Below are 18,617 nucleotides of genomic sequence, written 5' to 3'. Positions count from 1 at the left end.
AAACATACTTATAAAACAGTTAAACAGGTTTCAGGTACAATGGAATGGGATGAAAAATTTTAAATTTTCAAGAGTATGGATGATAGTTAAATGGTTTAATATTCCTTAAGGATGAAAATATAGGGTAGGGGAACTCTTATTATTCTGTTTTTACTTTCTTATTATTATTTTTACTTTAAAAGTTTTCCTTGTAAGTTTATCAAAAGTATCGATTTTTATTTTTCTTAAGAAAATTAAATTAAGTGCTTCTTTTGTTTGCCATTTTTGTTTTTCTTAATATTTAATTTTTTTTCTGTTATTTTATTTTCATGAAATTTATGAGTTATATGTGAGGCTTATATTTTGATGTCCTTTTCTAAAAGTTTATTAAGAAAATTTTTTATTTTAATTCTTAAGTTTAATTTCAAGAGAAAAAATGAAAGTATTAATTTTTATTTTATGAGAAAAAAGGACGTGATACTTGAGTTTTGCTAACATTTGAAATTGAATTAAAAATATTTATTTTAAATTTAAAGTTTATTTTTTGAAAAATAATTTTAATGTTCAAATAACAATCGCAAATAAAAATTTTAATATTTGAATTTCGTTTCTATTCGCATTTATTCGCTTTAAACACGAATTTTCCATTTCTCTAATATTTCACTCATTATTTATTGGGTAACAAATATACGCTGTGGCTCTTATCGACGACAAGTAAAGCGACAAATTAATTATAGACTATGGAACCACGTATATCCATGAGCCTGCGGATATGCAAGAACACTTGGGATTTGTATTTAATAATATATACGAGTACAAATAAAATGAAAATAATCGATTGTGACAAATCCTTAGAGTGTATTAAAATATACAATGAATATAAAATTTAAATGAATAACACTGACTATAAAATAATTTTCCCGAAAATTTCATTAAATTTAAAAAAAAAAAAAAAACAATTTGAATTTTATTTTTTCTTTACATACCTTTGCTGAAGCGGATGTTTCAATTTTCTTTTCTTTATTACTACTATTTATTGCACCAATATTTGAATTTGATTTCTTTTTATTATTACTTCCAATACCATCAATTGAATTTAAATTTTTATTATTATTATTACTTTGGTTTATAATATTATGATTTGATTTTCCTAAGCGTTTTTCCAATTTCATTTGTTTTTCGGTAATTTGAGGCGGTGGTGGTGGTAAATGATCATCTAAATTTATTTCCCATGCTATACTACCACGTTTACTTGGTGTTACCGGTGCAGATAATGATGGTGGTGGAGGCACTAATGGTGGTGCTGGTGGTGGTGGTAATGATTGTCCTTCTTCCAGCGAATCATCAGAAAATTCTTCTTCACTGCTACTATCTGTTGTTGTAGCACCATTAATTTTCTTTCGATTGCAATTATTATCAATAATTGATATATCATCAATATCTTGTCGATCCTGTCTACTACCATTATTTGATGATGATGTTGAATTTATTAAATTTTTATTATTTAAATTATTACGTTTTGGTTTACAGGGCGGTATTTGAAGACTATTTAATAAATTCTTATTGTCAATAAGTTGATTACTACTAACACTATTTTGTAATATAATATGTTGTTGTACAGCAACCAATGGTGATGATGGCGATTTTGTAATGGCTAAACGTTGTAATGGTGACATATTTGTTGTTGATGCTGATGTTAATAAAACATAAGATGGTGGATTACCTTCAGTTGGATCATAAATTGTTTGTTGTGTTGGTGAATGTAATTCATTATTAAGATTATTACGGCATACTTCACGATGTCTTTCAATTGAACCAGGTAATGTACGTGGTGGTACACGTTTACCGATTGGTGATGCACGACCAGGATAAATTGTAACTGGATGCTCATTTAAAATTGGTTCTATAAAAGAAATATAAACAGAAATATAAAAAATTAAATAAAAAAATTTAAAGTAACAAAAATAATAAAAAATGAAAAAAAGAGAAAAAACGCGGATATTAAATTTATTTTGTAAAAAACAAAAACGTATTTTTCTATTTTGATTTCCATTTTTAACCATGTTTTTACGTTTTCTGATTTTGTTGTTTGTTTTTTTTTACATTTCCTGGTTAAAAGTGTAAAAAGAGGAAAAAAAAAATAAATGGAGTTATGGGACTTCCACAGACGTGTTGGTTGAAAAATGCAATTGAATATTTTGCTGTATGGCATAATCGCAGTTATTATTTTTTTTGTTGTCGTACATAACATTCCAATATAGCATTCCAAAGTAGAAGAGTAGTTTGGAATGTTATATTTGAAAGCGACATTGGAAACATAATAAGTATAAGAACTGAGGGTACTAAAAAATGACAGCAGAAAATAAATATTCCGACAAAATACACTCCACACAGGAGTTGAAGGTTATTCAAAGATCTAACATCTCCAAAGAATTTTTATTAACATTTAGAAAATTAGGATAAGATACGCTAAATTTCGTTACAGAGAGAGAAAATTGTATGATTAAAAGATATCCATTAAAAAAAATAATAGATTTCCAAGAAAGTACAAACAAAATTTCCTGCAGCAAATATTCTTTAAGTTTGGCATATGCTGTTTTAAATTTCAACCATATTACATACTGTATATTCTTCAAATTTCGACCCTATCAAGAAGAATTTCGTACAGTGTATTTGATACTCATATTCCCAATCAGTGTTATATTTTCACTTGTATACCTTAAGAATTTACTAGATAAAAATAAACCTGTACATATCAATGATTGCATATTATATTAACTATATAGAAGGAAACATATGCAACACTAAAAAATATTATCATTTGAAAATTGAAAATGAGGTATGAGGTATTTTCATAGTTTCATATCTCGGGAAATTTATTACATTCACATATGACAATATTATTCGATTGTGTTAAATATTTTCCAGACTCATAAATTCTAACCGAATAAAAAAAAGAATCTATATATGAAATTAATATGAAAAATAAAAATGAAATTAAATGAAAAACCAACATGAACAGAACTAAATACATATCTGCACATACATACAATTTATATATATTGTCACTTTATTAGTGTTGGCTTCTTGCATTTATTTGCCATTTTTATTAATATTAAATGATCGCTACGATAAGGATATTATTATTTATGAGGTTTTATATAAAATTCAACAATATTCCCTATATATTTATATATTGAATTATGTATATATATATATATATATATATATATATATATATATATGTTGAATTGTGTGTAGGTATGGTAGAGTTGTTGTGATTTGATTAATTAAAAGTTTCAAATTAAATGGTTTCTGATTCAATTAAAATGCAATGACTTTAATTGGAGCGTTATTTTTGGTTTTATTTTTTCTACAATTGTTTCTTGTGTATATGTTTGTCAATACATAAAATATAAGTATCGTCTGTATTATATAATTGTACTGTGACTATTTAGTGTGTAACAATATGCATATACTATGCTATTTTTTAAGTGTTTAAACAAAAATTGTAATTTAGTTTTTTACAGCAATTTAAAAAATTAAGTTTTAAAAATTAATTTATTAAATTAGGCTTTTTCGAGCTTTTATGGGCATAATTATAAGACGTAAATAATTTCCAAGAAATTTATTATTAAAAAAATTCTTTACAAAGATTGTCATCAACAATCATTTGTCATCAAATATTAATTTTGATATTTTTAGAAGAAAAATTATTTTGTGGCCTTATGACAATATTCTTAAAGTGCAATGCAAATAACACAAAAACTGGAATTTATAATCCAGGAAAGTTTAATTTTAATTGACCAATTTAATAGGATCAAATTAAATTAAAGGAAAGTTATATTTCAAATCAACTATGATTCGAAAATCTGGTTCACTTAAAATATAAGTTAATAAAGGCTAACAATATTTTCTTGGAAATATTAATGCAAAATTCTTGTATTAAAGGAGGTTCTAAATATTATAATCAAGGCTATTTAAAATTAAATATCATTGACTATGATGCTAAATAAAATATGTCTTTCATCACAATTTATTATTAAAAAAAATCAAGTATTTTCAAGTAAAAATTATATTAATTCTTATTGAAATAAAAAGAAAAGATTGTAAGTTCAATAAAACTGATGGTAAGTTGAATGGAGGGCATTAGAATAGCATTGATAACATTTTTGAATTTCATTGAAAACAAAAGAAATATATTTTTTCTCTTATTATTTCGTGAATTAATTTTTCATACTAAATTTATAAATATAATCAAAGTGAAATTTAATTGAATAGAAGAAGAATTTTTCCCAACATAAAATAAAAAAAATTTATATCCTTTATTCAAAATATCCTGTTTGAATTGTGGTGGATTGTACACGGTATGTTATTACGCTTTACATATCACAAAATTTACAATGAATATTGTAACAAACAAGTAAAAAATTAAATTTGTTTTATTTCAAATTTTTTTTTTTTGTCAAAATATTCTTGTTATCCTTTCATGCAACAAAAACGAATATCATTATCTATATTATTTATGCTATATCTTGTACCATGTAAAATTATTAAATAAAATGTAAAATAAAAATTATATATAAGCCTACAAGTCCTATACATATACAAGGTAATATTAGTTGAGTTCAAGGATATTCTAATTTTTTATTCTGTATATTTTAGCCATCATAATTTTTATACATCAGAAATTTTGAAATGTTTCAATTTTTATATCCTTGGGATAAACAAAAAAAAAATAAATACGGAAAACAAGTAAAATGTGATATTATAAAAAATAACAAGGATAAATTTAATAAAAGAATACAAAATTTTTGATATTTAATGTAACATAATTTTTAAAAAAAAAAATTATATTAGAAAAAAGATGTAAGTCGAAATTTTATAGTTAGGAATCGCTATAAACATATTATATGCGAAATGGGCGAGTATATGCGAGTGTATTTAAAAATTAGTTTTTATTTTAATAAATTATTAAAAAAAAAAGATCTTTATTATAATTCGTTTTACTGAGATTTGAAGTAAGAAATTATGAAAAATTGTAAAGAAAAACTGCAATTCTAAATAAGGACTAAATAAGTTTAGCGCATATAATGTGAAATTATATTTAAATTAATTTATGTACGAGCATAATGTATAGGAAACTTTGAATTGAAATAAAGGAAGAAAAAATATGAGAAGAAATTTTATTTTTTACGCCCTTTTGAATTAATGTAAATCTTCGGTTTTCAATTGACTATTTAATTTTTCTTAATTTTTTATTAATAAAAATATGCTCCAATTAATTATTTAATTTATTTAGAATATAATGTTGGCATATGTATAGAATTCATGTTATAAGGTGTACGGTTGCCCCCGCTGTACAAATCTATAATCTACAAGATATAAGGTATTAGATTAGAAACTATTATATTATTAATCTTTTAGAAAAAAATTTTAATAAAATAAAAATTCATTTTTTATCAAATTATTAAATGAAAAATTTTGACAATGTTAGAATTTAAAATTGCATTTTTAAGAAATCGAAATAAAAATTAGTTAAATAATTTTATAAGTAAATAGAAATAATTGATATTTTGTAAAATTTTTAGGTGCTTTACGAGTATTTCAGCTAAACTTGTAATTAATTGTATTTTGTGTAAAAGTTGTTAAATAAATTTCAAGAAAAACTTTTAAATTGCAATTGAATTTGCTTGCAACTAGAAGCGTTGAAAATACAGGGAATCATAAGTCTAGAAATAAATTAGCTATATAATTTTCTCAAAATTTTTCCTAAGCACCTTTTAAAAAAATTATACAAATGCCGCCCTTGATACTCTATTTAAAATTTTCGTAATGTTTTTGAGAGTGTTCTTGTATTTTAGAAACCAAAGAATGCAATTAATTCATCTTTTTGAACTAACAATGCTTCGATTATAATTTTGGAGTTTTTTGAAAATTCGCTTGGAGTAATCATATATTTGAACGCAATCATTTTGCCTATACAAAATTGTACATAACTTTATTGAAGTTTTGGCAAAAAAACAGGGGTTTTTAAAAATATTTTCAAATATGACCATTTTATAAGTTCGCATTTATTTTAGTTTATCGAGAAAAAATACATTTAAACTATTGATTTTTCATAGTATGTAGTGTTCATATATACAATTGTAATATTCCTAGTTAAGGTCAAAATTTAACTAAGTATTAATTTTTCATATGATTTTCTATTTAATTTTCATTTTATCTATACGAATATGGAAATGATGCATGTTTTGAATCTTAAACTTCCTTATTACTTAAAGAAATACTAAATAAAAGAAAATATTTTTTTTTTGTATTTCAATTTATTAAAAATTACCAAAATAAAAATAGGAAATAAATAAAAATGAATCAGAACTATATCAGTTATATATTAGAACTACTTTAAAAGCTAATAAATCTCCTCCTTAATACAATAGGAAATAAAAAAGAAAAAACTATATAAACTAAGAAACTGAAATAAGAATGGAAATTGTACAATGTCGGCACCTATTTTTTATTTCTTTTCTTTAATAATTCCATGAAAAGTAACCTACAAAAAAATAAACAAAGGTCGTAAATCGAAACAAAATAAATTTAAAGGGACGTGTATTAAAATTTTATTCTTAAATTTTATTACTCCAACCCGACTTAAATAGTAAATTCAGTTGAATCCTACTACACATTCTACATATTTTATTTTTATTTTTTTTTTTGGGTACATAAAAGGACTCCTTTAAACTTTCTCATTCTTTGTATTATTTTTGTTGTTTCATTGTTGTTGTTTTTTTATTTTTCATTTCATTGAAATTGTATTCACGTTTTAAAATTAATTCACAACAATCATGTCCTTATTTTTTTGTTTTTTTATTTTCTTATTTTTTTTTATTTTTGCTATATTGTTGTTTTCATTATTTGTGCTTTTGTATTTGTACTTGTCTTTTTGAAAATAAATTTTATCTCTTAACTTGTGACACAATGACTCGCATAAATTTAAGAAAAAGAGAAAATACTGTGTATAGCTACTTTTCTTGCATGATACTGTTGTAATAACAATAGTAACAACAATAGTACAAAGAAAAAGTTTATATAATATTAAAATAACAATTGTCAAATTTAGTAATTTTCAATTCAAGGCGACATCTCTTTCATAAAAATATTTAAAACTATTAGATATTTGTCTACGTTTCGAATACGTGTGAGACAGATGTACTCGTATGTTCGTATATACGATAGAAATTCGTTTAATTTACCCATATGTGTGTTTGTGTGTCTGCAGTAAATAAAAGAGAATTTCATATAAGTAAAGAGTATTTTTTAGGTGCAGTGTGTTTGTATAGTTCTTACATAATAATCTTTAAAATGTATCAATAAAAATACCTTAACTTTAAGGATATTATTTGTGTACATATAAAAGGTAAAAATATTACATACAAGTGTTAGAATGCAAGATCTAATGTATTGATTTATACATAAGAGGGAAAGTTCGTACACCTTAAAATATAGAAAATATTCCTTATAAAGCTTTTTTTACCAAAATTTTATTCACGCAGTACAGAAAATACAGTGTGTTTCGAAGAAAGGATGTCATATTGTGTTAGAAATATAGTTTAAGAAATATTTTCATATTCAAGCGACACAGTATATAAAACAGATGCCACATTTTTTATTTTTATAATTTAAATTTACTTTATATTTACTTAATTAGCAACAGTTTTAAGATTATAATTCCTGAGTGAGTTGGTAGGAAATTTGGTTTTATTGGTCACTCGACCACTAAAATTTTTAATTGAGTGTTTCTCAAACCGGAAACTATAGAACAATGCTATAGAAAAATGCATAATATCTCAAATTTAATAGACAATAGACAAATATTTTTTTTTATTTTCTAGTTTTGAGAACATAAGAGTTCATAATATATTTGCCGATAACACCAAATTTTGCAAGACGATCTTTCAGTGAAAATATACTACACCATGATTGGGAAGTGTAAATAAACTATCATGACTCATATGATACTGCATTTGCTTTCATTTTCGCCAATTCCATATTATAAATTCAGAAATTGATCAAGTTTCCTTAGCTTTTATACTTCCTACACCTTTGTATATTTTAAGGAACTTTTAGTATTTTTATTTTTCTTTATTCTATATTCGGTTCTTAATATTTGGAACATCTTATAAGAAAAACATGTTAAATATTACGAATACTACTATCATATCGGCAAAAACAATCAAAACAATAAGATAAAAAAATAACAGAAGGAAAATGTTAAAAGAATAATTGCGTTCAATTTTTGGCAACTAAAGAAAAAACAAAACAATGAAAAAACAAGAAACTTATTGATGAGGTTGATTGCATTTGTCTGATATTCTTAAATAATTTAAGAAGAAAAAACTAGAAAAAAATAAGATGAAAAGAAGATGAAAAAAAAAAACAGAAAACACCACAAATTTTTTCTTTCTTTTTGAAATTTTTTTTTGGTCACACAGTGTTCTCTTGCTGGTTTTAGTGTCGAGACTCCAGACAAATATATAATAACAATATGTCAAACTTTTATATTGAGTACATATGTAGTTATACTTTATATTTACAAAGTATACATGTGTTCAAGCTTATGTAATAATTCTGGTGTAGGTGTGCAGAAACGTTTGTGTGTATGTATGGGTCCTCCTATGGTTCTAATGTATAATTTATGTGTAAGTCTCGTATGATACCATCATATATGTGTAATTTAGAAGATGAATTTTTGTGAGGAAAATATAAAAATAAAAAACAAAAGAAAAACAAAAAAATATCTTAAGGATTAGAATTATAAATAACAAAGTCCTTTGAATGCGGAGAATCAACAACTTGGAGTGAGAAAGGAGAAATTGATAGATATAATGTTTGCATTGTACATATGTATGTGATATAGAAGGGTCTAATATACTACTAAGAATATGAAAAAATGTACACAAATCGATTTTTTGGGTAACAAACTCGATTTTTATATTTGATAAAACAATTTTTAGAGATTTTAGTTGAAAACATAGAAAAAAAAATTGTATTTCTTATTTGAGATTCCTATAGGTACTTATGTATTAAATATTTATGTTCTAAAATTTAAGCTTTAACTATAGTGTTATATTTTAGTATTTCACTTGTTAAGAGATTTTCTACCTTTTGGCTATGACAGAGCACAAATCTATTTTGTAATTGATCACCGTGTCTTTTATAAATAATAGAAAATTTTTTCCATTTGTATGTAATATTGTTGGGTCGTGTATGGAAGAATAATCCCTTTTAAAAATGCAGGATTACTTTCTATATGTTAAATTAAGTGAAAATCGTAATTAATACGAAATTAATTAAAAATTGATATAAAAAGGGGTATAAAGCTTACAAGAAGTTTTCATATATTTTCTCCAATATTTTGTATTAATTTAGAAAAAATGTCAATATCATAAACTAATGGAATGTAATGAGCAAAATAACCTTTCAAAAACAATTATTTTAATCAATCTTAACTATTATTGTTTGCACAATCCAAAACGTTAATTTTTTTCTATTTGCAATTTATTTAATAAAAATAAAAGGATAATAATCCTTGTTCTACTAATTTAGTATTCAGTTCATGAAACGAATAATTTAGAGTAGCAAACCTGATTGTTTAAATGCATATTATAATTTTTCTTGAAATGCTTGTTTCTTTCATGTTTTTTTGCTTCTGATTATTATTTTCCCTCACTACTTAGACGAATTTTATTTATATAATATAAATTAATAAAATTTAATTTCTATGTTTCACAACTACAAAATTTAATTTGTGATATTTATAAAATTACATACATACATGCATATATATTATTTATTTTTTGAAGTTATTTTGAATATATGATGTCTATTCATTTAGGATTATTGAGTAAAATTTACAAGAGAATATAAAGAAATCCTTTGAGGAAAAATAGAAAATTATATTAAGGATTTCAATTGATATGGGAGAATTGGGAAAAAAATATTTTATTTGCTTTGTTATATAATTCTCAGACAGTTTCAATTCTTAAATGAATCGTTTTGTTCTTGTTTGATTGCCTTAAATTTAATTCAAGAGTTTATATTTTAAAAGTTTTCACTATGAAATTGCTTTATTTTTTCTGATTAAGATAATGAAAATATTTTTGTACTCATAATAAAACATTTTCTCTTTAAAATGAAATTTATTTTTCAAAACAATTTAACTCACTTAAAATATTAAAGTTTTAACAAAATTTAATTGTTATTTCTATTTCTTTTGGAAAATCTAGCAGCTTGAGTGTTAATTTACTAGATTATGATTAAACAAGTTTCATTCATAAAATTAAATGCAATTACAATTTTAAAAGATATCTTAAAAACCATGTTCTTAAAATTTTTTTTAAAAAGTTTTCCTTCGGCATTATAAAAACTTGCATTAAATCATTTAATGCAAATTATATAAACATGTTTCTTAATAATTTAGGTACAAATACTTGCAGCATAATTTTCTAAAATAATTTTAGCAATTATACTTCTAATATTATACCTTTATTAAAACCAGTCTTAAAAACTTAATTTTTAGTTCAATAAAAAAGTTCGGTATTAAAGTGAATAAATTGAGTTTAAGGGGAAAAATGAATCTCTTAAATTTTCCAATTTCATGGTTTAAAATTTTCTCTTTAACGTAAGTACAATATTATATATGTGAGTAAGTAAGAGGATTTTATTGAAAATGTATAAAAATTAAAACAAAAAATAAAAACTAAAATCTATCAATCCCCAAAATAATAAGGGAGCAATAAATTTCGAGTTCATTGAACTATCATAACAGTAAAAAGCATTTTATAATAAAAAAAAAGAGAAAATCAGTCAACGCTAACAGAATAATATATTAGCATAACATTTTTAATGTTAAATTTAAGTTTTATTCTAATAGTCTTTTATATACGCAAATAATAATTCTCTTCTCTCTCGTCATCCTCTCGCTCATATTTTACACACATAAACTTGAATCAATTAAGTTAATTTCATTTTCTCTTATATTTTTTTTTGTATATACAGTAGAAATCTGCTCGAGTGAACATAATAAAAACACAGGCTGTTCGTTCTATTGAACCTGTTCACTGTATTAAATGTCAAATAAATTAAACTAAAAAGTAGTTTTTAAAGCTTTATTGTTTCGAAAAGTATTCAGTTACTTTTTTTTGAATTTTTTTTTTATTTGAAATTTTTAAAACAATATTTTCTCTTATATTTCTAAGTGTGACTTGGTCGGTTAACAAGATATCGTTGTCTGAAGCCCATTGTATAGTCTTATTTAGCGCTTGAAGGGCTTCATAATCAGAAATTTTTGCTTCAACTGTTTCTATCACATTTTCAGTTAAATTAGTAACCGAATTTGGCTCTTTAACTTCAGTTTTCTGCTATTAGCTATACCAATGCCAATCAACCTGCACACGGTTGATTTAGCTATACCCAATTTCTTAGATAATGTTGTAACACTTACTCCTGACTCTAAAGATTTTATAATTTTAATTTTTTCATTGAAATTCAAATGTTTTCTTTTAATATTCGTTTTCGGCATTTTAAAAAAAATTTGAACACTTTTATTTTATCGAAATTACACTTTAATTGAATGCCATTACCTAACACAATGTATGACTTATAATGTTAAATAAACAAAATAATGCTCTCTTTTGTAATTCAACTTGAAAAATCCCGTTACAATGAGAAAAATAAAAAGAATAATATAAAAAAAAAACAGTTTTGTAAAATTTGTTCACTATACTGGGCACTTATAAAAATTTTTGTTCACAGTGTAAGGCAGTCAATGCTAAAATTTTTGTGTTCACTCGATTGGGAAGTTCATAAAGTCGGGCGTTCACTAGAGCAGATTTCTACTGTATTTTCTTAAAATGTCACTGAATTTTTTTTTACATTTTTTTTAAAAAAATGTAAAAACACTAAATTCGATTGAATCCATTGAGGCACAACATTAAAAATTAAAGCAGAAAAAAGAAATAAATAGACAAAAAAAATAAAAAAAATAAATTTGCATATAAATGAAATAAAAAAATCCATAGGATTTATGTAAGAAGAAAAGGCGAATTTCCTTCTTCACTTTTTTTTCTTAACCTATTTAAAATACTAGATGATACTAGTGTATAGAAAAGAATATTATAACAAAAAACGTATTTAAGTAACTAACTATGTTTCGTAATTTTCCTGGATGTTTTTCATTGGTGTTTCTTAATTTTTTGATTTGGGAACGTAAACGTAATAGAAATGCTGTTTTAAGAAAATTGGTTCATTACCTGAGTCATTGAACTTGTTTTCAGATAGTCGATTATTTAATTAAAATTAAATATTAAAAATTTTAATAAATATTCAGAAATAAAAAGAAAATTATACAACTATTTTCGTAAGCACATTGAAAAATTAATTGAAAAAATCATCATTACACTTATTGGACGGGAATTTCAAAAACATCTCATAATATATTTTTAAAATGTCATTCAGTATGCGTAAATAATCCAAAAGGATCTACAAATAAAGCATTAAGGAAAAATAGGAGAGTGCGGAAAAAAAAGCTGTGGAAAAGTACTGATTACTAACTGAGCCCTCTTTAAAAAGTAATTTAACGAAATTTTTTTCTCGTTTAACTACTTTAAAAAAGTTTTTCTTAAATTAAGCAAAAAAACAAGCAAAACGTACAAGAGAAAAAACTTGCAAGTACAATTATAATAAAAGCGAAAATACTATGATAAAAGCGAATTAAAGGACAAAAAAAGTAGGAAACTCACTGTTTTTTTCTTCTTTTGAATTGCTTTTTTTTATAACTTTTGTATGCATTTTATATATTAACTCTATTTGTAACATAACTGTAACAGTAACATTTATGAAATTATATAAGAATTTTTCTATGAATCCTTCTTTTTTTTTCAATTTCTTCACATTTACAAAAAAAGGAAACCGTATTATAAAAAAAATAAAAATAGAACGGTAATTCACGTATGGTAGGAACAATAAATTTATATATGATATGCACATCGTTGAATGAATATTTTTTAAAACTCATTGCAACACAGAAAGTTGTAGGAAAACACAGTGTTGCTTTAAAAAAAATGAATATGAAAAATTGCTAATATTCTTCATATCTGATTGTTCAATATTATTTTCATTAGCAGCGGGTTAATCATATCATTGGAATCAAAACAGAATTTTTTCAATCGAACATGTTTATTCGAACAAAAGGTATATTCGGTCGAAGCGATTTTTTACTAAAATTTGCTCAAATGAAAATGTTAAAATGTTCGATTAAGGACAACAATCAAGTTAGATTTGCATCTATATTGCTTATATATGCGCATCTCTTTTATTTCATTTACTAAATAAATTTTTCATATTCTTCTTCAATTTATTTTTTAATTAATCAAAATTCGTAATTATAATTAGAAATATAAAAGTTTTCCTAGGTATCTATCATGATTTTTATACAATTAATTTAGGCAAACCGTAAATCCAACCAAAAATATTTTCATCTAAAAGACCACACCACAAGGATTTCATTGCCAAAAATAAATCAGAATTCCTGTAAAGTCTAGCTTCTAACTGTATACAATTTAATTCCACAAGCCCTAACTTCACGAATCGTACATCTTAGCTAGAATATGCGGCAAGCTTTAACATTATTTTTTATCGTACTTTATAAATATTTTTCAAAAATATTTTACACTATTCTAAGAATTTAAAGATTTGTTAATATTTGGTTTACCTTAATAATATTCAATTATTTTTTCTAAAATATTGAATTCAGCGTGTGTGTGAGCTCCAAAAACAAAATAGTCAAATCAAAATCTTTGAATTCATTACTGGAAGGATAATAAAGTTCTTAAACGTGCATATTATAATTACGTAAGAGAAAAAAAACAAGATACAAAACATAAGAAACCAAAAAAATAAATTCATTTTTTCTATTTTTAATAAAAATGCATACGAAATTCTGCATAATATTTTTCATTTTTGTACCAATTTTAACTTCAATTGTGCGAGTGGAAATATGGAATAGAAAAACGCAATTAAGAATAACAAGAAAAAAAAATTAACAAAAAAACAAAACTGTAAGGAAGATGAAATTTAAAAAAAAAAAATCTTATAAAAAGAAACGATAAAAATGTGAAAAGAAAACTTTCAAGTGGAAATTCTTTCTGCACTTAAGACGAATAAAGAAAAAAAAAATTTTCAATTTTTTTTATTTCAAAAATTTCTTAAGTTTTCTCTCACGTTTTAATTTTTTTTTTTGAAAACTGAAAATTGCATATATGTAGGCTGCATAAATTGCATAAATTGAAAAATGTTTTCTATTTCTCTCTCTCTCTCTTTTGTATACTCTTAGAGCGTTTTTATCCACCTATATAAAGTTCAAAAGTATCTATGCTATATTTATAGTACCTATGTAGGAGTAAGGTAGGTAGCTATAGGAAACACTCGACCGGGATTTGTAAATTTAGTATTCTTTTAGTTCAGTTTCATTGCATTTAAATATTTTATTTTTTGATTTTTTTTTTTCTAACTGCGCACAAGTTTCAAAAATAAGAAATTTTAATCTTTGCTAAAGTTTTTCGTAATTTTTTAGAATAAAAAACTTTTTAGAATAAAAAAATTTAAAGAATATTTTTTTAGTCTTAGCTATTATCAAGAATATCATGCTGAAAAAATTGTAATATGAGTATTGCGATTGGCATAAATAAACAGAAAATCTAGTTAAGCGGAATTAGTCTTAAGTAATTAAAAAAAATAGAAATTTTCCAGAAATCCATTAGCAAATTTCGTTTTCACTTTTAAATTTTTTACAGTATACAGAATATTTTTCAATTATGGTGATAAACAGAAGACAATTTTTGTAGCTACACAACCAAATCTGTAATTTTTTGAGTGACGCTAGTAAGTTATAAGTTTTAATTAAGAATAGCGCTACTCAAAAAAAGTAACATTACAAAAATTGTCTTCGGTATATCACTTTACATAGACAATGCTGAGCCATTTAAGGGTCTAAAATATATATTTGATCATAAGATTTGTAAGCAGTTTATGCTGTAAAATTTCTTATTAAATTATAATTAATAATTATTTATTTAATTCAATAGATTAAGATTAAATTTTAATTAATTTTTGAGAATGTTGAAATAAGATTACAAAAAATTGCGTGGAAATTTTTTGTTGAAAATTTTAAAATTTTTTAACAACAATTTTCATGTATTCGCAAAAATTTTACTATAAAGGCTTTCCAGAATCATTGTAACAAAATCGAATAACTGTTAGTATTGTTTGGATTTAAATTTTCAATTGAATTTCAAACCTACGATTGAATAAATTAATCTTTATTTACTCTAAAAATATAGAACAAAATAATTGTATTAAAAAAAAAGAAAACTCAATTGAAGGAAATAAAATTTTTGTTCTTAAATCTAGGAAAATCCTTTTTTTTATAAAACAAAATTATATCTTCTTTCTGTTTAGAATTTTCTATATATTCATAATACGTACATATATAATATACAAAGCATCAGTAAATTCCTTTAGAATTTTAATACCATAGATTTAACAAAAGAACAATAATAAATAGAATTTTCTGTGTCAATAGCCATAAAATTCAAGGACTTAATTCATAGACCATAGTTTTGTTTTTGTTTTATTCATAAGTTACATACATAAACGAGAAGATTTTCTAAAATAATGATAGAATTCCTTTAACAGCTTTTATAATGAATGAAAATGCATAAATACGAGTACTATAGTGAAAATGTATTCAGAATTTCCAAGAATATATAGTGATTTTATTTTATATTAATAACAAGAGCATGTTGTTTCTCTAATTTTCCACTTTTTCGTATTAAGTATGCATAATATATAAATATGTATAAATAGAGGTAGGTTTTTTATGTAATTTAGAAGCTAATTGTTACTTTTAAGTATTCTACATTCGAAACACAAGGAAAATAAATTTCGAGAATTGAAAAATAAAAGGGGTGGAAATTAAAGAAAGTGTTTTTGGATTTAATTTGCACATTTTAAAAAATTATTTTTTTCTTTTGTGAAATTCAAAATTTGTTTTTAAATAAAACAAAATGAATATTATAAATTTAAGCTCTTAAATATTTCTGTAATATGACTGTTAGCTGTAATTTTTTGAATTTATCTACTTTTAAGGTTATTGTACTTTAAAATGCTATATAAATCGGGTGAAAATACTGGAAGGATTAATACAAGTAGATTTACGAAAATCGGAAGTATTATTTAAAGCGTAACAGTGAAAAATTAAAGTTAAATAAATTGCTTGCTTTGTTTTATCAACTGGAACTAAGAGAAGAATTATTGATGAGATTTTACTAGTTATTAACAAACATGTTATTGACATTATAATTAGTAATTAATTAGGTCACGTTTAATTTGAGTGAGTTATTAATTTCCTCGATATTCTATTGAGAAATTGGGGTTGAAGCAATCTGAAGCCTCCTACTGCAAAAAAAATCTGCAGCCCCTATGACAAAATATAAACAGAAACGCTTACATTTAAAATTTTTTATTTAATTGTAACAAACAGATTATGGAAATGGAAATGAAATTTCCAAAAAAGTAAAAATAGTAAAAAAGCTTCCCCTTGTTTTAATTTTTGTTTGGAAGAATTGGAATTGCATTAATATAATTGGTTCAAAACTATAATAATAATCCATGTTATTATTATCGATTTCGTTCTTCATATATTAAAAAAATGTAATTAATCTATATTACTGCTATCCATACGAAACCGAGAATTAGGCAGAAATCTTATAAACAGTTCTAAGTAGTCGATTCTTTTTCAATACTACAGTTACCAAATAACGTTTTTGAAAAACTGCAGTAGCATGTAGCTTGTATAGTTTTGCAGTTTGTGAAAGTTTCTCTTCAAAAAGTCAAAAAATACATCCTTTGGATATAGCAAAAAAATGTGTATTATTCAAAATTTTTTACAACTAGTTTAAGTTTTATAAAATTTTGTGATTATTTCAATGTTTCTATTTTGATTCGAGCAATTTCATTTACGGAATAAGATCGGAATCCCTTAAAACTGGTCCAATTGCACAAATTGTATAAAATTGAAGTAAAATAATGCTCAACTTTAGAATGAGACATATGTAAAGATATTTTTTTTAGTGAAAACAAGAGACAAGTTCTATAGGACACTTAAATTGATATGATTTCGGAAAGTAATAATTGATACTGTACTTATAGTACAAAGACTGAGAGACGATTTAACATAGGTTGATGTAAAATACAATTTTAGCCCCAATTAACAAAATTCAAAATATTTTTTCAATTCCGAATTCCGCTAAAAGAGTAGATTATTACAAAAAAATATTTTTTTTGAAAGAGCTTAAACTGCTACATTTCTCTCGTATTTCAATGGTAACTTTAACTGTGTATGTGCTTTAAAAATGGTATAGGGATGTTGATTAAATATTTATAGTTGTTCATATTTAGACATTATTTTAATTATGCGGAAGGTGATTTATATTTACAAAAAGATTTTAAGTTTATTTCTCTTTTTTGTTTTTTTGCTTTTTAAAAAGAAACAAAAACGGAAGAACCTCTACAAAGGAGCTCTTCTGGTCGGTGAATTTTTCAATTCTTTGTTTAAATATTTTTATATTTACATTTTTTTTCTTTTTATTTTTTTTTTTTTGGTTCATTTAAGTAATTGCTCTCATTACAGCGTTATGCAACTTCCTGGTTTTGACTTTATATACAAAATTACATAATAACAAAAGAAAAACCATAACAATAATCATAAAAAATTATTTTTCAGAACATTAAAAATAATAAGAACAACAGTAAATAATAAAAAAATAATTTTATTAAAAAAAAAATTTGAAAAAAAAAAAAATTTCCCTAAATGAAAATATTGTTTTGTGTTGGCAAAAAAAAAGAGAGGAGAATTGTAAGAAAGTAAAAATTTTCTAATTAAAAAAAAAAATGAAGAAAAAAAACATGGTGACAAAATTGGTGACCAAAATGAGACATAAATTTTTGTTTTCATTTTTTTTTTTTCATTTGGTGAATAGGACATTGGAGTGCAATTAATAATTTTTTTTTTTTTTGGTTGATTCTCGCATTTGCCTTAAGTCCATATACACTGTTTAAGAAAAAAATGAAAAATAGGAGGCCTTTTATTCCTTGTAAGTCGTTTCACTTGGACGTGAACAAAAAATAAATATGGTGGTCTGTGTATGTGTATAATTTAATTAAGTTAATGGAATGGCAAGGATATTTTATGAGCATCAATAGAGAAAGGCCAAAGAAAAAAAATATCATTTTTTCTTTTATTAAAATTAAAGGAAGTAAAAAATGTATATAGCTACTAAAAATTAACAGAGAAACAAAAATAATATTTTAACTAGATTTTTTTGTAAGGGATGATGTTATTTAAATTGTGTGCATAAAATAAGAATAAAGTTGGGTCAAACCAATGGTTTGTATTGTAGCACTTTTCCCTTCAACAAGTGAAAATTCTGCTTTTAAATACAATCTATGTGTACCACACTATTAAAATTATTTTCATTTATATATAAAACTATTTCTAAGATTGCCTATATTTAGGATGA

General features: G+C 23.8%; 1 protein-coding gene across 5 annotated transcripts in view; it reads right to left on the bottom strand.

Moving 5' to 3' along the window:
- LOC129606148 (myb-like protein A) overlaps nucleotides 1-18,617 on the bottom strand; it is a 290,115-nt gene that overhangs the window by 98,379 nt on the left and 173,119 nt on the right. For all 5 annotated transcript variants that reach the window (XM_055516270.1, XM_055516271.1, XM_055516269.1 and 2 more), the window contains one exon: nucleotides 966-1,882. In XM_055516270.1, the coding sequence (XP_055372245.1) occupies nucleotides 966-1,882 (917 nt within the window). The remainder of the gene's footprint in view (nucleotides 1-965; nucleotides 1,883-18,617) is intronic.

Source organism: Condylostylus longicornis, unplaced genomic scaffold (assembly GCF_029603195.1).
Source record: "Condylostylus longicornis isolate FDR11 unplaced genomic scaffold, ASM2960319v2 ptg000017l, whole genome shotgun sequence".
Lineage (NCBI taxonomy): Eukaryota > Metazoa > Arthropoda > Insecta > Diptera > Dolichopodidae > Condylostylus > Condylostylus longicornis.
This window is presented reverse-complemented; position numbering and strand designations above follow the sequence as displayed.